At 43.7% G+C, this 20,824-nt stretch overlaps 1 protein-coding gene across 6 annotated transcripts in view; it reads right to left on the bottom strand.

The window, feature by feature from the left end:
* CTNNA2 (catenin alpha 2) overlaps positions 1 to 20,824 on the bottom strand; it is a 516,699-nt gene that overhangs the window by 117,682 nt on the left and 378,193 nt on the right. For all 6 annotated transcript variants that reach the window (XM_083398285.1, XM_083398284.1, XM_083398286.1 and 3 more), the window contains one exon: positions 17,105 to 17,257. In XM_083398285.1, coding sequence (XP_083254411.1) covers positions 17,105 to 17,257 — 153 coding nt within the window. The remainder of the gene's footprint in view (positions 1 to 17,104; positions 17,258 to 20,824) is intronic.

Raw genomic sequence — 20,824 nt, 5'->3', positions numbered from 1 at the left:
ATAAATTGGACAGTCCTGAGCTGTAGTATTTTAAGACTGTATACACTTACACTCCAAAAGAAAAAATAAGCATCATTTTACTCTGTTCAGTCTCTCAGCTGTAATCACCTGCCCATTTTTCCTGCAGTAGCAGCACAGGCTCTTAACGCTAAGACTAATGCTTCCCTTTCACTGTTAGAATGTCCAGAAACCTTCCCAAACATGACAGCTGTTCAGCCTACTCTTCTGGTGGGTTATAGAAGTGACATTCAAGTTTTAGCCTCCAATATTGAAGACTCTTGTTTTCTCTTCCAGAAACTACTAACCAAAGCGGACAGCTGATTTTAACCAAAAGGAAAGTTAGTCATCCTGGCTCCTTGATCTCCCTAGGTTGTTGATAAAACTGCACCATCCTGCTGACAAATGCATTATACTGATATACGTGTGTCTGAACAGCGTACAGTTTCAGGGAATTTTGGGATAGAGGCTCATAATGAATAATTTAACTGTAGGTGGGAATCCTGCTGTAATGCAGAGAACTGGGTTGGGCTGGATGGCAGCTGAGGCCTCTTCTGAAACTTACAAGCCTTTGAACCTCAAGCCAAGTTCCTGCTCATTTACTTCATAACAAGTCCTGCATCTTGACAGCGCGGCAGGGATAGCGTGGTTGCTTTTAACTGTCACCCATCGTCTTCATCCTTTACTCGCGGGAATATTGCCTTCGTGCTTAGATTAGTGTCTCGCTGTTGCCAACAGAATTCAACAAACTGTCTAATATCTGAACAGAGGGCCCTTTTTATCGAAAATGTCTACCTATCTCTCATTTAGCTGACACTCGTCTGCTGCACTGCCACTTTCCCCAGTTTTATGTCAGTCTCTCACTGCTAGATACAAGTGTATTTATCACACAATCATCATCAGCTCCGTGACAGTTTGAGCATTTCCAGACATATTAAAGCACCTCCCCCCCCCCATTCTGCATGTTGCTGCTATCATAAAATATAGCACTACTGCACTGCTTAGTAATACTTAGCAGAAGGAGCCACAGAGTCTAGCATGACAGAAATGCTAAAGGAGACCGCTTGGCTCTTATGAAACGCGTGACAGATGGCATGCAGTGCAGCATCTATTATACTAATGATGAACATGGAGGGATACTTTGCCTTCTTCTTCCTTGAATCACTGGAAATAAATTTGGGGCACATGTTCAAGACACAATTCTGCAATTCAGGTTCCATTGCCAGCTTCACCTCTGCACTAGTGATCAAGATGGTAAGTAAAGATATAACACACAAATACCTTTTAGTGCTGAGATACCGCACGGAAATATGCTAATGTGCATTTATGATGATGTAATTCTCCAACAGAATGCCAAGCCCTGTGTCAACACTCTCTCTCTCACACGCATTTATTCAGCAAAGGAGTAACAATGTAAAATAGACCATGATGCTCTATCTTGCTTGAAGACTGCGATACTGAAATGTTCAAGTTTACACCAATATTTTTTCAGCATTGTTTGAATGCAAGAAAGCTAATGCTTCTGATTTCCCATTCATTTCTGTCCCCCCCTTAAACAACTCCCATCAATTCTAAATAACTCCCCAGACCAAGAGTTCTCAAATCAATGCAACTAGCACATAACACAAAATGTCATAATTACAATATAGGGCACGTGTGGACTTGCCTCTTATTAATTGCATTTGGAAGGAAAAGGGCAAGCAGGAAAGCACCCAAACACATTGCAAAGGTTACATTCCCTGACCCCCAAGAACTGGGGAGCTCTTGCTTGAAGCATGGCAAACAGAATTAATTCTTCCTTACTAAAATTCTTCCTTTTGGATTTAGAGTGATTGCTGTTCCTAATGTTAACCTCTATACTTGAAGACTGAAACCGACTGTCTCATGGGAATGGCTGAGATGGTAGGTGTATACACATTCTTACTCTGATCTGCTGATCTTGGGTTATGATCTGGTGATGGAATCCTGTGTTCAGTGTTTGTTTCTGCCTACCAAAATGACAGAAAGGGTGCATGTTTTGAACAGCACATGTGATGTGGATGACTTTATTCAAATGTGGTACCCTTTTAAAAAAAATTCTAACTAACACAGGCACCCATTGCGTTCACAAATAACACTATGGCAGGACTCAATAAACTGACCATCTCTTCTGGGAGGGAGCAGGGTGGAAATGGAGAAATTTCTGTGTTGTGTTTTTAACTTGTGGAAAATCATGTTTTTTAAATATATATATATATATATATATATATATATATATATATATATATATTGTTTATTTTAAAAGAGGTATTCACTATCCCAGGAAATGTAAATGTATGCAATCAGATTACTTGGGGGAAATGCTCACTGGAATGAATATGTTTTTCAACTACTATGTTATACTTGATTGGTGCTAAACAAGGGACTATACCTGCATTCAACATGGCTTAGGTTCTGGTGACTGATTAGGCTTATACTTAAGGGATCCCACTGCATAGATTGCATATTGTAGGAGAAATTGCCCTGTTCAGCAGTGACTCTGGGGAAGATCTTTGGCAGGAGCCACTGGGGTTTCCTCTGAATAAATGATACTGGGATTAAGCTTAATTTATATTTGGCTTGAGCTCCCTGTAATTACTTGTGCTAGCATCAGACTCTTCCTCAGAGTGAAGCCAAAACAAGTGCAATGTTTCGGACCACATTCAGAGATCCAGCTGAACTGAGCTTCTTGGTAACATCCCAGGTGGAGTGCGAGTGCTGTATTATGTGAGGACCAACATTGCCCACCCAATGCAATGCTATTCCCCCAATATGAAATTCCTGATAGCCAAGGGGGAGGGATCTAATGTAGGCATACAACCTTTCTGTTGAAGGTTTAGTTAAAACCCTTATGAACTGGAGTCAACTGCCTTCATACTGGCCACACTGGAACTCATGCAGCTTCTGCTTTCTCTTCTTCTTTCATTACTGAACTTCTCCATATTGTACCCATGGTCTGCTTTCCATATGCATGCATATAATGAAAACCCCAAGCAAAAATTGTAAGAAAAGAAAGCAAAAAAAAAAAAAAAAAAAAAAAAAAAAAAAGCCAAGGGTTGCTGCGGTTTTGAGAAGAGAAGCTTCAGGGGGGAAAGGGATGTATCTCCCTTGCCATCCATTTCCCCAGAATTGCTCTCTGGCTACTTTTTCAATAATAATAATAATAATAATAATAATAATAATAATAATAATAATAATATTTTTTTATTTATACCCCACCCATCTGGCTGGGTTTCACCAGCCACTCTGGGTGGCTTCCAACAAAATATTAAAATACAATAATCTGTTAAACATTAAAAGCTTCCCTAAGCAGGGCTGCCTTCAGATGTCTTCCAGAAGCCTGGTAGTTGTTTTTCTCTTTGACATTTGGTGGGAGGGCGTTCCAGAGGGAAGGTCCTCTGCCTTGTTCCCTGTAACATGGCTTCTCGCAGCGAGGGAACCGCCAGAAGGCCCTCAGCGCTGGACCTCAGTGTCCGGGCAGAACGATGGGGGTGGAGACGTTCCTTCAGGTTCTAGGTAGATTTGCAACTCTGTAAACATATATCTGGAACCCTAACTGTACAGAGAGTGGTTGGGGGCACCTTGGAAGATTCTGAATGTGGAAAGAGCAGAAATAGCTAAGCTCCCTCTTTTGTCCTGCAACTCCTCTACTCAAAATACACCCTCCCAGGGCTTAAAATGCCTACACTCTGAACTGGGAGGCTGCCTAGCTTATTGTCTTGCCTACAGAGAGAAATGGGCACCTGGCTCTTTTAGATGAAAGTGCAACCTGATGAAATGTGTCTGCATGCATGGCAGGTCCGCCTTGTTTTTAACAGAAATAACAGCAACGCCTGCTTTGAATCATAAAAGGAGAAACCACATAAACAGTAATGCAGCAGTTTTTCCTCCCATTTATGAACAAAAAGTACTCGTAGTTAAAAAGAGGAAACCGGGTATTAAATCAAAGCAGCAATTGATATTAAAAATTTAAGGAAGGAAACAAGAGATTAAATTCTGTATTGTGGAGAAGCCGGTAGAGCACATGCTCTGCATGCAAAAGGGATCTGGCTGAATCCCCAGCATCTTCAGCTAAGGCAGGGAAGCATTTCCTTCTTAAAAGAATGAAGAGCTGCTGCCGGTCAGAGCAGGTTAGAGGCAGCCAACATGGTGCTCTCCAGTATCCTGCAATTTCCTGTGTTCCTAAGCTGAAAGAGAAGCAGCTAAAACTCGGTGTGGAAAGAGGAATGTTGTGGGGTGGGCTGTTCCAGAAGGGTATGCCTGCAATGGACAGCACAGTGTGGATGCATATTTGCCTCAGATCCGAAGGCATAAAAACCAGAGAAGTAAAGGAAATGAGTAAGGCAACCATTAGCAGACATTGGGTTGGTATTCAGGCACTGGATGTGAAGAGGGACAGAGTTAGGCCTGTCCCAGAGTAAAGGGCAATAAGTGAGAGGTTTGTAAGGGCCAACAGACTTGGGAAATTGAGCAGGGGGTTGTCAGAGAACGTGGAAGGCAACCCACCCTTTTTGTCTGGGTTTTTTTTTGGGGGGGGGACAGAATGTACCTTGCAGGAAGGCTCTCACACTTTCTATTGCATGTTACTGTCGCTTCCCTTATTCATAGAATGATATCATTGTAGCACTGAACGGGACCCCATAGTTTCTTCCAGTTCCCTGCAATGCAGGGATCACAGCTAAAGCATCCTTGACAGATGGCCATCCAACCTCTGCTTATAAATGAGGGAGAGTCCACCACCTTCTGAGGTGTCCATTCCACTGTCAAACAGCTCTTAGTGCCAGAAAGTTCTTCCTAACGTTTAGTCAGAATCTAATGAATTGCAATTTGAATTCATTGATTTGGGCCCTACCCTCTGGAATAGGAGAAAACAAGCTTGCACCGTCTTTCGTGACAGCCCTTTATAGATATTTGAAGATGGCTATCATACAACCTGGGGACGCGGGTGGCGCTGTGGGTAAAAGCCTCAGTGCCTAGGGCTTGCCGATCGAAAGGTTGGCGGTTCGAATCCCCGCGGCGGGGTGCACTCCTGTTGTTTGGTCCCAGCGCCTGCCAACCTAGCAGTTCGAAAGCACTCCCGGGTGCAAGTAGATAAATAGGGACCGCTTACTAGCGGGAAGGTAAATGGCGTTTCCGTGTGCGGCTCTGGCTCGCCAGAGCAGCGATGTCACGCTGGCCACGTGACCCGGAAGTGTCTCCAGACAGCGCTGGCCCCCGGCCTCTTGAGTGAGATGGGCGCACAACCCTAGAGTCTGTCAAGACTGGCCCGTACGGTCAGGGGTACCTTTACCTTTACCTATCATACAACCTCTCAGTCTTCTCTGAGATCATCCATGTGACCAGCACAGGGAGCATTGTTGAAACTCTAATGAGCTTTCACTTGCTCTTTGTGACATCATCAAATAGGTAAGCCTGATAGGTTAGTAGCACAAAACCCCACAGAGCAGGGAAACACACACACACACACACACACACACACACACTGAAACAGAGAGAGTGGGAAACTAGTCACTGGAAAGTTGGTTTTCCAGGGGATACCCCCCTCCACCACAACAATTTTGACACAAAAATGACACTGGAGAGCATAGAATCATAGAGTTGGAAGAGACCACAAGGGCCATTGAGTCCAACCCCTGCCAAGCAGGAAACACCATCAGAGCACTCCTGACATGTGGTTGTCAAGCCTCTGCTTAAAGACCTCCAAAGAAGGAGACTCCACCACACTCCTTGGCAGCAAATTCCACTGTCGAACAGCTCTTACTGTCAGGAAGTTCTTCCTAATGTTTACGTGGAATCTTCTTTCTCGTAGTTTGGATCCATTGCTCCGTGTCCGCTTCTCTGGAGCAGCAGAAAACAACCTTTCTCCCTCCTCTATATGACATCCTTTTATATATTTGAACCTTTTATATATTTTGAACATCCTTTTATATATTTGAGCATTTGGGCTCTGCACTACCAGGTGCATATATAAAGGGGGAGGGTTGATATGATACGCTGGGAAGGCCATAGCTCAGCAGTAGAGCATCAGGGTTCAGTTCCCAACATCTCCACAAACCCTGGAGAGTCCCTGCCAGTCAGTGTAGCTAATACTGAGCTAGATGGAACAAGGGTCCAATTCAGAATGAGGCAGCACCCCTATGTTTCTAAGTCTACACAATTTCCCAGAGATGCAGAGTGCTTGCTTCTTTTGATAAGCATCACTTGATTCCTATGATCTCTCCTTGTATTTTCTTTTTAAAAAATAATAATAATTCTACAATAAACTACTGTGAAGGCACACTTGCTTTCAGGATTTCTTCTACCACTGCAGTCCTCTGAACTTCAGAAGTCTTTAAAGTCAACACTGGATCAGAAAAACACATATTTTTTCTTAAGCACGCTGCAGCCGATCCACCATGACACGGCTCTTAAGGTTGAAATGGCACACTCATACTTAAGCCCTTATTCTCCATCTCGTATAAACTTTCTCGAGCCGTTGCCCTGAGGCTGAAAATTTCTCATGCTTGCTTCTGAGCCCGTGGGTGAAATCTTGCTGGGGCTTTGAAGAAAATCCATTCAACCATTTCTTTAAGGTGTTTGAGCATGAGAAAATAGTAATTATTCACACAGAGAAACTGAGACTTCCTTCTCCTCCTCCTCCATACTACAATGCCTGATATGGTCACAAAGGAGCTTTCTGAGATCCAGGACTCGATGTGTACATTACAGTGTCAAGAAATGGGACGCTTGTCATCTGTCTATTCTCCAGGGTTTCCAAAGGTGGACCAAGACTAATTGAAAATCAAAATGGGGACCCTCCAAACACACACAATATAATTACAGGGCTGTAAAAAACATCAGGCAGTTCTCCCACTCAAGCCTGGTTGAAATGAACGGGAGTTGCACAACTCCATTCCATTTCATTTGGGCTTTCCTGTCCTGACTCCAGGCTCCAGCAGTGTTCAAGCCGCTGACTATAGAAACACTGGCTGAAAAGCCAGGTGAATTCCTGGCTCTGAGCCTGATGCTGGTGATCAGTGGCCCATTGAACCTAGGGCGGGCAAGGCGGATGCCCACTGAACCAGCTCCTATGACCTGGGCCACCAGGACCAGGACCTTCATGGATACCTTTCCTGAGCCACAAAGTGCCTCCTACACTACCTCACCACTGCAAAGAGGATCGTAATGCAGGAGATATTCTCAACCTAGATGGTTGGACTTTCTATGAGACTCTACTTTGCCAGAGAAGGATGCAACATAGGAGAGGGAAGGGGGGCAGCTGCTCCAAAGGCCTCATTTACTTCCATCATTTTCAGAGCAGGTTGTTCACTAGGAGCTGTCCATGGTCCTGTGAAAACTACTCTGCTTTGCTCCATGGGCTCCTCCACAAGAACTAAAAAAGATATTCCCAGTAAGATGGCTTTATCTGGCATCTGCTCTACTACCCTTAATGAACCTGTAGAAGCCACCTCCTGAGCAGACATTTCATGCTATGTTGACTTCTGTTTGTTTCTCCCTATGCTCTGGATTCTCCCATAACCCCAATATTCACTGAACATCGCAGTCCAGTTGGTCTTCACACTGCAAGTTCCAGCACCACTGAGTTTCTTGCTAACTTTCCCTTTTTGCTTTTTACTAACTTAATTGTCCATCAGAAAGTCTAGGCAAATATATTTTGCACCACTATAATGGATGAGAGCAGCCAGGTGGATTGGAAAAAGGCAATCTTTCAAGCCAAGAGGTCTTTGCTGCCTGCCTGCATAAACCCAAGAGCACATTTCTCAGCAATAGGAACCTTAACTTTCCCCACATGTCAGCTGCTGCTGCCATTGATAACTTTAAAAATGACCAAGCAAGACATTTAAGTGTATCCTGGACAGGATACAATGTAACTATCAGAGGAGCACTAATTGTGTATTTGGAAAAGTCTAATAAAACATGGATCATCCTTCATTCTGAAGTGTGGAAGCTCAAAACTTGTTCTCACGAGCCTCTTTAAATCACAAAGCCACAACATTATAGCAAGTAAAAAGTAAAAGTAAGTAAGTTTGTGCTTGCACCTCACATCTGAAGTCCAACAGACTGCAAGAGGTAGGAGAGGAGAATTTTAGAGACCATACTGGTTTAAGTGTATGGTGTGAATGCGGCCCATGAATGTTTGGGGTAGCCAGTTAGGAATGCCTCCAAGAAGAGGGGACAAAAGAGGTTGTTGATTTGCCATAAAAAGTCAATGTGCTAACTAACTTATGTTACAGATGGAAATTTAGAAATAGTTGCAATTTAAATAGAAGAATGAGAAAGACTGTGACCAGGCTCAATCTTCTCTCCAGGTGCTCACCATTGATGGGCTAAAATTCCCTTGGTTCCCCCTTCCCATTTTTCCATTGGGCTTGGACCAGACAGCCCTGCAGCCAGAGGACTGCCCATTGCACAGTGGGATATGGGGTTGTGTGTGTTATTTTTGTGACACATGTGCATTTCTGCAGGGTGTCCAATCCAACACAGACTATTCAGAACTGGGACTGATGGAAGGAATAGCCTCACATTTCCAACTTCCAGCATGAAAATACAGTGCAGCAACACCATGTTAATGCCCTGCAAAATGAGGGGGGAGAGGGACAGACAGCAAAATGAGCTTGGACAGCACAGGAGCCTGTGCATCCGTTTGCAAAGCTAATGTACCTGAAAGTGAAAGAGCCCCAAGTCTCCACTGGCAGGAGTCTTTAATCCAGCCCTCTCCATTTGTTCAATCCAATGGAATATGTTTGTTCCTCTTTTCTCCATTCCAAACTTTGGTACGCGAAAAGGGATTAGCCATTTAGAAAGAAGGTTAGAGATAATCCTAGGCAGGTATTAGTAAGTGAGTTTACTGAGAGAAGATCACAGAACACAGTATCAGAAGCAGTGGATGTTCCAAATCAAGAGGCAAGCGGTTTTATTAAGAAACAAATAACTATTTGCTGAAAATGGCAGGAAGGCAAGGGCTGGATTTCCATTTCTTATAGCCCAAACCTATGCATGTTGATTCAGATGGAAGCCCTATTGTGTTTTACGGAGCTTATTCCCAAGCAAACGAGCACATGGTTGCAACCTTGGTCATTCAGAGGTAGACAAACAGAAATAGACAGATAGAGCTTAAAAAGAAAAAAAAAACCCTCCCTCCAATAAAAATGAGCAAAAATGCTTTGTGAATCAGTGCTTCAAATGTGTCCATGTTATGTCTAATTAAGCACTCATAGCAAATTTCAGATAATGGTACCTGTTCCAGGAACAGAAACCAAACTACCACAATTAGATTTTCTCTCTCTCTCCCTCCCTCTCTCTCTCTCTTTCTCTCTCTTGCTTACACTTACACTTTTACACACACACACACACACACACACACACACACAAACAAACAAAGAGTCTTGTGTTGCTTCATGGTTAACAAAATTCTTATGGCTATCAAGTGCTCAGGTTGAGGACTTTCTCTGAAATATATTACCAGGCTGAGAGGAGGCAGTATCACTAAGAGCATTATAGCAGCTGCTGGCACCATGCTGGCCCTCTGGTGCCACCTGACTTCCTAGGCCAGAAAGGTAATGGTTTCTTTTATGACTGACCTGCATCTCTGGTGCAGAAGGGAGCTCACACCTGATCCAAAGGAGGCCTAGTTCATGCTTAACATCAAGTGCCACGGGGCTCTTGTTTGGTTTTGCTACAGGAAACAAGCTATGGTTTATTTTTTATTTTTTAAAGCAGAGTTGTACTTCAACAAATAACAATAGCTATTATTATTATTATTATTATTATTATTATTATTCACTGCCACAGGATGCAGTGATGGCCACCAATCTGGATCACTTTGAAAGACTATGCAAATTTATGGAGAATAAGGTTATCAATGGCTATGAGCCACAATGTCTTTGTTCTACTTCCACAATAGGAGGCAATATATCTCTGAATCCCAGTTGCTGAGGAGCACAAATGTTGCACTCAAATGCTTGTTTTATTTATTTCAACTATTTGCATACCACTTAACCACAGCATCCTCTATGAGGTGTACAGGGGACCCAACACAATAAGCCTGAACATGAGTTATGACAATAGGCTTTTGGGCTTTTCATAGGCATCTGGTTGACTGCTGTGAAAACAGGATGCTGGACCAGAGGGGCCCTTCACCTGATCCAGTAAGGCTCTTCTGATGTCCTTATTAACAACGGGCTAGCAGGGCTACCCTCTCTGGATTCAATATATTTCTGCCCACCCCTCTCCCCACACTCCTGCCCACACATCCCAACATCCATCTCTGCCATGTCCTTTGGAACTTGCCAGGCATTTTAGTTAGACAAACAAGGACATCTGGCTTTCTTCCAAAAGAGGCCAATGGGCAGGAAGCAACTTTCCTTGTCTTCAGACATATCACACCCCCTTTCAGCTATTCACAGCATGAGACTTAGCAAATGAGGAGGGGAGGTGTTTGTGTTAACACAATATTTTGAGTATATAACGGGACACAAAATTCAGTGACTAACAGGGAAAAGGCAAGGAAAGAGCTGATGGGTTTTGAATAAATAACTGCATGGCTAAAGGCCAGCACTAGAAGCAATGCCGTGGAGTGTGTGTGTGTGTGTGTGTGTGTTGGAAAGGAGACCAGGGTTCAAATGCTCAATTATAAATCTCATTGGATGGCTTCAGATAAATGAGTCCATCAGCCTAACCTATACTGAGAAGATAAAATTACTGTGGAACTCCCCAAAACACTGTCCTTAAGAGTAAAGGATGGGGGAATGATGGCTCTCCAAAATGCTTCCATTGGAATCCAACAACATTTGTAGGACCACAGGATTCCCAAGGATGTTGCAGAGGGTGGGTAGGGTTCAACTGCACCAGATAAACAACTCAGACTACAATCCAAAACATGCAGACAGAAACAGAGAGAGAAATATTTCCCATTTATCTCAAATAAAAATAGTTAGGACTGGCATGTTAGAATGTATGAGCCAAAAAGGAAGACTAGAGAATGAAAGTCTTTCACTGCATCCTCTTTCAGAGGGATGTTTTTAAACTTGCAAAGCTTCCTGCATCCGACTAATATAAAGTACAATGTCATGGGGAAGATCTCTTCCTAAACTGAAGTGCTAGTTTTCTATATGTGCAGGGGGTTGTCTCACAGTGAAACATTTATACAGATCCTCCCTCCTGCATGAGCCTAAAACCTTTAATTTTAAGATCTGGTTTTTGTGTTTGCTTCTCCCCCTCCTCCAAACCCATCCCTTTTCCTTGCTGCACATGTCTTTTAGACTGTAAGCTTGAGGACAGGGATTGTTTTACTACTGGTTTTTTGTAAGCTGAAAAGTGGGGTGAAAATACTTTCAAGGAATAAATCAAGTGGTACCACTTAGTGTGCAGAGTACTGAACAAATATTAATTAACTGATCTTGGGCACAATGGGCGCATTGGGGGAGGGGTATTTTGGCAGACATTGCTCATCATGGGAGGGAGAGAAAGGTCACACCTCCTGAAACACCCTCACAGGCCTGCCCTCCTTATGAATGGGGTTTCAGATATGCATCCTCTTAATAAGGCCGGCTTTTGTTGTCTATTGCAGCCTCCACTGGTATAAACTTCCTAGACAGCTATTAAAAGGCAGCTTCATGCAGGGTGAATTCAAGTTTTGGAGCCCATGACTACACCTGCTCAAGCCACACACACACCCTCCTCCAACCCCTGGGGAGATGTTACAATGGTAGTGGGTAATCTATGGCTTCCAAGGCACTGCTTAAAAAATTCAAAGGGCTATTATCACCCAAATTAGTCCTGATCATGTCACCTCCCTGGACTCCCCTTGCTGAATACAAACTCTGCCAGTAAAGGTTGTCAAGGGATGCATTGAAACCGGCAAAACACCAGCTGTCTGGGCTGTCCCCTCGTTCCATCTGCAGCCCGTTCGACCCATTTCTGCAAAGCCAGCTTGCCACAGGGGGAGTTTTGCAGCCAGGATCTGCAATTGCATCGTCTCCTTGCCAGAATCCCCAGCTCCTGGGGTCTTACGCCAAGACCTAAGGCTGGCACAAGCCATACTTGCTCCTCAGGCACGTGGCGGCTAAACAGCACAAACCATTTTAGAAGAACATCAAGCTATTACCTTGCTCATTTGGGGGGAGGGTGGTTAGGGAATTGGAGGATCAACATATGTGCCCATGCCTGTCATTCCACCTGTCTGGCAGTCAGTGTGTGTTTATTGAGAGGTGGGAATAAGAAAGGCTTAAATAGATAAGCAGCCGACATATCAAGCACCTCCTGCCACACTTGGAGACAAATTCCATGGATGCATTCCATTCTCACAATGATGCCAGTTCAGAAATAAAGTTCCACTAAAATGTGGGTGAATTGTACTACTTCTTGAAGCAGATGCACAATAAACAGCTGTTTGGTTTTGCTGGTTTGGTGTGCTGGGATGCTTTTCATGCTCATAAGGAGCCTAGTGCCGCCTGTAGCATGTGGCACGGTGGCATAACCATTGAGCCAGGAATCACCTACCTGAATCCTACCTTTGCCATGCACCTTCTAGGTGGCCAAAGGCAAGCCATCACTTAGTCTCTGCAATCCCCACTCAAAAGTACAATTGTACCAGCTGTAAGGATCATGACAAAACAATGTAGATTGCTTTGAAAAGCCTAACACTAGGAAACTATTCACAACCTGATTTTATGTGACATGTAAGTTTTAAGGTCTGGCCCCTTCCAGTAGTGGAGAGTGTCCTCCAGACACTTGGCTGGTGCTATGAGGTCTGTGATATGCAGGATCACCAGGGGGAGCGACACGCCCAACCTGGCACTCACCTCAGCACCCCTGCCTGATCTCACCATTGCCCTGTGCACTCCAGGTAAGCAGCAGTGTTGGGAGGGTGGTTCCAGCCCAACACACATGATACTAATGGCTGCTTGGTTGCCCTGTTCAGACACTCAGTTTGCAAAAGGAGGTTCACTCTCTTTCATACCACAGGAGACGCTCAAGTTCCATTCATTCCTTCTCTTCTCACACAACAGCAAGGGTGGGGAAACATTTTCAGCCTAAGGGCAACATGTCCCCTTGTGCAGCCTTCAGGGGGCCATATGGCAGTGGTGGGCAGAGAAGCAGTGGATGTGTCTCTTTACATTTCGTCCACAAAAACGTCTGAGGTTTCTACACACCCACAGGGTTCTCCACCCAAGCAAACAAGATAAAGTATATAAACTCCAAGACACGTTCCGGCTGGACAAAATCAGTTTAGGAGGGCATGGAGCAGTGAGGAGTGAGGCCAGGGGAGAGAGTCCCAAGGGCCAGAGAAAGGGTCTTGGATGGGCACATTTTGGCTCTGGGCTTGAGGTTCCCCACCCCTGGTTTATGGAGCACAATCAAAAAGAAAAGGGAAATACAACGCACCCAGCAAAATGGGTGACATAGTTGGACCTTACAGTAAGTACATGCAGAGAAAGGGGTTCAATGCAAGCTGGGGAATCCAATGAGGGCATAGCAGGGAAAATAGAACAAAGTCTTGTCTAGAACAAGGTGCCACAATTCCACAAGGGAGAGACCGAAGGGAAGACACCGTTTCCTGACTTTGCAAAACCAAAAGAAATCTTTTCCCAAATGACATCCGTATGGTCAAGGGGATATTAATGAACAGCTCCTGTGAGCCTAATAGACAAAGAGACTATAAAGCAGAAATAGAAGCGCTGTTCTTTAGTTCCATCTGTTGCAAATGACTTGCCCTGCAAGTCTATTGATTTGCCTGCACTATATCAAATTTTAATCACCATAAAATATAGGCTTATACAGCTTTGCCACCAACAAGTGCTCTTTGCAGACAGCTGATTATTTTGGACATCCCTAGAAACCTGTAAGAGGGGAAAGTGATTGGTACAGAGTTAGGCTTCACAACATCCTCCTTTGCAGTTTATTAATGCAAAGTGACTGTCTTTGGGAACAAGGCTCTGAAGGAGAGCAAGCCCAAACAGGCGGGGACCAAAGGGAGGCAAGAACTTCCTTGCTCTGCTGAGACTGGCAAATTTGCAGTGGGGGGAGGGCAAAGTAATTATTTTAAGAGTAATAGCAGCACTTAGGAACTGCTTCCTCCTGTACAGGTTTGTAAGTGAGACTCTGGAACCTTTTAGGGCCAAACCAAAGCAGCTGTCCCAGTTCACCCCCCCCCCCATTTGCAGGTGGCAAACAGCGGCTGCTGCTTTCAGAGAGGAGGACACTGACGGGGGGGGGGGCTGCCATTTTATTTCCCCTCCCTGCCTTTGGGGGAAAACAATCCGTTTAAAAGCTGCCAACTGCAAGAGCCCTCCGTGCCTCCACATCTTAGGAGACTGTGGTTACAAAGTGGGGCAATTGCCCTTTAAAAGAGCAGACACTTCTTGGAGGGGGGGTGAGGGAAATATGAAGGTTGTGGCTGGACATCCTTCATAAGGCTTCCACAGGCTGTTGAAGCAACAGTTCTACCTGAGGGAGTTCTGGTCAAGACAGACCACAGGGCTCCATTCTCTTAATAGCATCAGAAAGTATAGAGACTGCAGAAAGGGTGGGTCTTAACTGCATTTTTGGGGAGATCCCATTTATGTTTTAATTTCAGTTGAAATAAATGTAGCATGAGAAGCAATGCTATACAACTGAGGATCTGCCAACTCAACCGAGAAAGGAGGTCAATAACAAATGGTCAGTAACTCCATGCAACAATAGCGAACATAAAAACAAAAACGGAACTATAGTTGTGCTCTTGAGAAACAAATATACTTTCAATTGCTGTTAATCGAAGAGAGTGAGCAAGTCTCTCCTGCCACAAACCAGTCATCTCAGTCTTGAACTCCCCATGGAACTAGCAACCCATTCGGTAGCCCAGCAACCATATAATCCTGGCGAGCTTTTCTTTTCTTTTTTATTGAGCCTTGCTAGATGCTTGAAAGCAAAAAGGAAAGGGAAAAACTCCCCACCCTGCTATGTGAAGATCATTCATAGGAAAAAAGGCTCCCTATGTTTGATCACTTGTTTCCTCTATAGGCTCAGGCTCTATCAGCCTTCTCATTCTTGCGGATGACCATTTGGAGCACTTGGCTGCCACTTTCAGAAAGCAGGAAAGAAAAGTCTGCATGACTGAGAGCCATGGATAGTTTCCATAGCCATAAAGTACCCACCCAGAGCCTTGGGAGTGGGAGCTGGACCTGTCCATTCCCCCATGTTGGTTTGTATTCAACCCTGGCCCACCCCACCCTCAAGCCCTTGAAGTTTACAGTGTTCCTCCAACATGGCAGAAAATATGACAGTGAGATTGGTGCTATCTGCAGTGGCCACAGAACCCCAGAGAAGATATCAGTGAGAGGGTTTCCCATGCCACAGCAACCTCATTGACAAATCATGGCAAGCCACATTATGGCTTACTGGGACCATGCAAAGATGGGGACTCCTGGAAAGGAGCTGGCGGCCTTTTTGTTCCTCCCAAGTCTTTTTTGACTGAGAGTTTGTCCACACTTCCACTTGTGTTGTTCCCTGTGCTTTTCCCCTAGAAAAACAGGTGTCAGTATTCACCATGAAGCTGTTACAGTAAGTGCCAGACTTTTTAACAACAACAAAAGCGGTGCCAGGACTGCATACCCTTGAGTACTCTCTGAAAAAAAAGCATGCTACACTGGCCATGCCTAGAAAGGATGGGTCCGACTCACAGCACTTTCCCCCTCGCCCTGCTCCTTTCCATGGGAAAACCCACTCTTTAGTGATCAATCGGAACAAATGGCAATCCAGGCAAAACCCCAGTTGCTGTTTACTCCAATTGAGCACTGAAGAGCGGTTTTCCCCGGGGGGGGGGGGAGGAGTGGAAGTGTGAAGAAGCCCTGAGCTATTCCAAGATTTGTCTCAGCGTGACACCTGAACATGGGTTTGTGGTTAAACTCTCTCGTAGCTAACTAGGTGGAGCAAAAGGGCAGTGAACTCCTCTGTAGGAGCCTGGAGGTTTGTGCAGTTCCAGCTTCAGTGAGAATATGCCAAACAAGGAGATTTATGCAGGTGTGTTATAGGAAACTCAATGCATGCACAAATCTTCAGGTGGAGATCCTGAAACCACTTCACTCTCCAAGGATGTAAACCTTTAAGTCTAAAAGAAACACAACTACATTTCTGGTTATCTTATGTTGAGTTTAGGCATATAAGGACTGTTCACTAGAAAGCCACCCTGCATCCTCTTTTTAATACTGCATTAACTATTTTGGAGAGACAATCTAATAATTACCCAATGTGCTTTCTAATCCATTTGTGTCAGCTACAGTGCACTGGAACATCTATTTGGCCCTGTGCCTGGTACAGACAGCCTCCCTGCTGTACTGCTTGGCTGGCAAAGATTTAAGTGAAATCTACTGGTGGATATTGGAGGCATTTATTGACAAGACACAGGAAATATGAGCTAGCCCTCAATCGACTGGGTGCAGTTTAAGCTTGTGGTGAAATATAAGGCCCCATAGGGCTAAGCTGAGGAAGTAAATAGATTTCAACTAAGCGAAACCTAAGACATCTCCTCTCCTGAAGTAAAAAAAAAAAAAGATCAAACACACACACTGTGTCCTGGTTTCTATATAATGCTAAATCATGTTTTGTTTCGGCAAAGTGTGGCTTGTTGGAACATCCAGTAGACTAAATATGGCTTGTTTTCTAGAAACAAATCATGATGTGAAGCTGTGGTTTGTGGTTGCCTTACAAACCATAGCTTTTAAACTCTGTTTTGGCATTATGTCCAATCAAAGCAGTCTTGCTGTTTACAGGGAAATGAAGCAAGAACTGTGGCTTGTTTGCTCATCTATGGGATGCACGTGGTTTGTTGAACAAACCGTGACTAAAACAGATGCAAACATAGGTGCAAACATTGCCACTATTGATGACAACCCCACTATCTTCACAGTACATAGTGGCTCAGGATAAACCTAAAAGTTTGCAGCTGCAATGCGTATGCAACTATTTTGATGCAAGTTCCACTGAGTGCATTGCTCCAGGGTAAGTGTATTATATATATGTTTGCTGCACAAGTTACTTTTTTTACACACCATTTTGCTGTTTTGCCACATTCCTGCCAAGGCAAGGTGTTAGAGCACTGTCCTCTTACCTCCACTAACTTGTTGGCGTGTTCGCGGAACACTTGAGCATATTCCTTCACTTCTTTCTCATTACCACTCTTGGCTGCCTCGATGAGAACCAGTAATGGAACGTTGGTCTCGAGGAAAGAATCAGATATATGATCCATCACTGCTTTCCGGAGCTGTGATAAAAGAAAGCAGAGAGCAGTAAGCGGCTGAACATTCATCTGTACATGGTGCCGACGACATCGATCTGCCATTTGCCATTATAAATACATTCGCCGTCCCTTACCAAGGTATTGTAAGAATAGGTCTTTAGCCTTTCCCTTCATTTTTTTGCATTAAGAACAAATGGAACCAACTTGAATGTAAAAAACAAAATAAAAAATCCAAGTTGCTGATTAAGTAGATAGCACTGACCAGGGCAGGGACAGGTCACAGATTTCTTTCAACTAAAAAAAAAAAAAAAATCCCCTTGAAGCCTTATTCATTAAATTCATTCAGTTTGGGGCACTCAGTCCCAAAATGTTCAGGGTAGTTATCAAGAGAGTGTAATGTATAAGATGTCAAGATAAAATAAAGGAAATTCTTAACACGGAACCTGTAGGGAAAGTCGATCCTCACTGCTACAGACCTTAATACAACCCAAGACATTTTGGTGTCTAAGAAAGGAAATCTTATGATGGTATTATGTAACACAAGCTCTCACCCACAGCCTGGAGAGAGGGGGCTGGAATCCCCTTAGAGACCCTATTTGACATGTACAGTCGTATCTTGGAAGTCGAACGGAATCTGTTCCAGAAGTTGGTTCGACTTCCAAAACATTTGAAAACCAAATTGCGGCTCCTGATTGGCTGCAGGAAGCTCCTGTAGCCAATCAGAAGCCACGGAAGCCCCATTGGATGATCAAATTCTAAAAAGAACATTTACAAACTGGAACAATCACTTCTGGGTTTGCGGCGTTCAGGAGCCAAAACATTCGAGTTCCAGGGTGTTCATGATCCAAAGTACGACTGTATAAGGAGACCCAGGGTATGTACAGGTGAGTTGAATAAATTAGGGGCTCCCCATCCATAGTCTGTGGGCCACCAGCGGTCTGAGGTTTGCTCAGGTGGTCCACAACATGTCTGTGGATTGGTAGTTGAAGATGGGTGATGGAGCACCCATTGAATAAAACATCTATATCGATTTTTAGTTATATTTTATTGCTTCTTTTATTTCTTACATTGCATTTTGTTGCATTACAATTTGAATTCCAGTGCAATAACACACAGTGTATAAGAAATAGAAACAATAAAAGTAAAATTAAAAACCACAAAGCATCTAGCATAGAACATTACAATAGCTACAACGGGCGAGGGGGGGGGATGTTTAAGTGGTCCACCAAAACTCTCAAGAAGAAAGTAAGTTTGGAAGCCATTGAACTAAATGATTGTGGGGATGTTTGTTTTACAGAAAGTGTAGGCTCTGCTTTGCAGCAAGACAGAATTAGTAGAAAGCATGTGTGTCTCTGTCCTAAGAACCACAGTGAGACACTGAAAAATGGGAGAGGAAAGGATAACAGGGGATGGAGGTCAGCTAATGGAGGTAGATGATCCATCAAGTTACCTTCTACTTCAACTATTTTATGTGAGTCAGAATAGAAGAAAACGCTGGGAGGAAGCAGATTAGGTTGCACAAAGTGGAAAGCACGAGAAGAGGAATAAGGGAGGGGGGGATCAGTCAATGGCAGAGAGGCTTTCTATGTTGAGGACTAGAAGGTTTAAATGAGAACAACATCAGCCAGATTTCTACCTAGCTGAATCTCACTAGGTATATATTGTGGTTAACCCCATAGGAATCACCAGTGCAATCTGTGTACCTTGCCTAGCTAAAACATTCTGTGGTGGATTACAAACCAGAGCAATTGCCTTAATTGACCTCCAGTCCACCCAAGAGATATATGATTAAATGAGACTAATTTCTTGTTAGACCCTCAGGCTACATGGCTCCAAGCCTGTTGGCTTTGAGTGCACAGCTTTTCATGTTTAATAAGAATTATATCCCCAAACCTTAAGGAAATGCACTAAGCAATGAGTGTTACATGATCACCGAACTATAGCAGTCCCAAGGATTCAATCATCTTTCCTTACCTTACAAAAAATGGGACAAAGTATGACTAATGTGTAGTTTCTAGAGTGATACAAGAGAAAATGGTGCTGTTATTTTTTAGCGCGCGCGCACACACACACACACACACACACACACACACATTTAACCTCTTAGTTTGCTTTCAAAGACATGTAGGGGTGTGTTTTTTGCTACATATACAGTACTTCCCTCCCCTTCTACAGAGGTTCCATCAATAAAACCAGATGATTAAAAAAACCCAACCTGTTAAATTCAATGCTAATCGTTTCTTTTTAAAAATTTGATTTCAAATGAAATCAACATGCTAGTCTACACTTATTAATCTGATCCTCTATCAAGGACCATTATCACATCAAAGTGATAAAAAGTTTTTATTCAAAAATAGAATAAAACACCACCTCTTTTCATATGAACCTAGCTGGATCTTTAGATCTTCATCTGAGGCAATTGTCTGGTTGTCCTCTCTGAGGCAGGTTTAGAGGATGGAAACAAAGGGGGGAACATTTTCATTTGTGGCTCCCCATTTGTGGAATACTCTCCTCAGTGAGCTCCACCTGGCACCATCATTAACATATTTTCTACACCAAGAAAACGCTTATATTCACAGGCATTTGGTAGATAGTGATGATTTGCTGGATAAGAAGTTTGATGTCAACAATTTTAGCTGGGCCCATTGTTGTTCAACATTTTTATAAATGATTTGGATGAAGATATTGAGGGGATGTTCATCAGATTTTCAGATGACACCAAACTGGGAGGAGTAGCCAATGCCGCAGAAGATAGAATCAGGATTCGTGATGACCTAAGTAGATTGAAGAACTGGGTCAAAACTAGCAAAATCATTTTCAATAGGGACAAATGGAAGGTTCTGCACTTAGGCAGGAACAAGGGACACCTGGATTGCCATGTGAAAAGAATCTAGGGGTCTTACTAGACCACAAGCTTGATGTGAGTCAGCAGTGTGATGCAGCAGCAAAAAACAAACTGTGGCTCATTATGCAGGTGACACTATAATATGCAAGTTAGGATGACCATTGGGTCACATTTCCAGCATGCTATTGGAATCACTCAACTTCAGTCTACTATGTTTTACTTAGAGTAGAGGTAAAGTGAACAGGTGGTGCTGTGGTCTAAACCACTGAGCCTCTTGGGCTTGCTGATCAAAAGGTCGGCAGTTCAAATCTGTGTGATGGGATGAGCTCCTGTTGTTCTGTCCCAGCTCCTGCCAACCTAGCAGTTCGAAAGCATACCAGCATGAGTAGATAAATAGGTACCACTGTAGCGGGAAGGTAAACAGTGTTTCCATGTGCTCTGGCACTCATCACAGTGTCCCGTTGCACCAGTAACAGTTTAGTCATGCTGGCCACATGAACCGGAAAGCTGTCTGTGGGCAAACACCGGCTCCCTCAGCCTGAAAGTGAGATGAGCACTGCAACCCCATAGTCACCTTTGAGTGGACTTAACCGTCCAGGGGTCCTTAACCTTTGTCTACTTAGAGTAGACCCATGGGAATTCTGTTACATAACTAAATGAAGTCCATTAATTTTAATGGGTCTACTCTAAGTAAAACATAGTTGCATATCACCCATAGGTTTTGTTCTAAAGAGAGAGAGAGAGAG

Source organism: Podarcis tiliguerta (genome assembly GCF_965153285.1).
Source record: "Podarcis tiliguerta genome assembly, chromosome: 9".
Taxonomy (NCBI): domain Eukaryota; kingdom Metazoa; phylum Chordata; class Lepidosauria; order Squamata; family Lacertidae; genus Podarcis; species Podarcis tiliguerta.
Note: the sequence above shows the minus strand (reverse complement) of the source record. Positions and strands in the feature narration are given on the sequence as shown.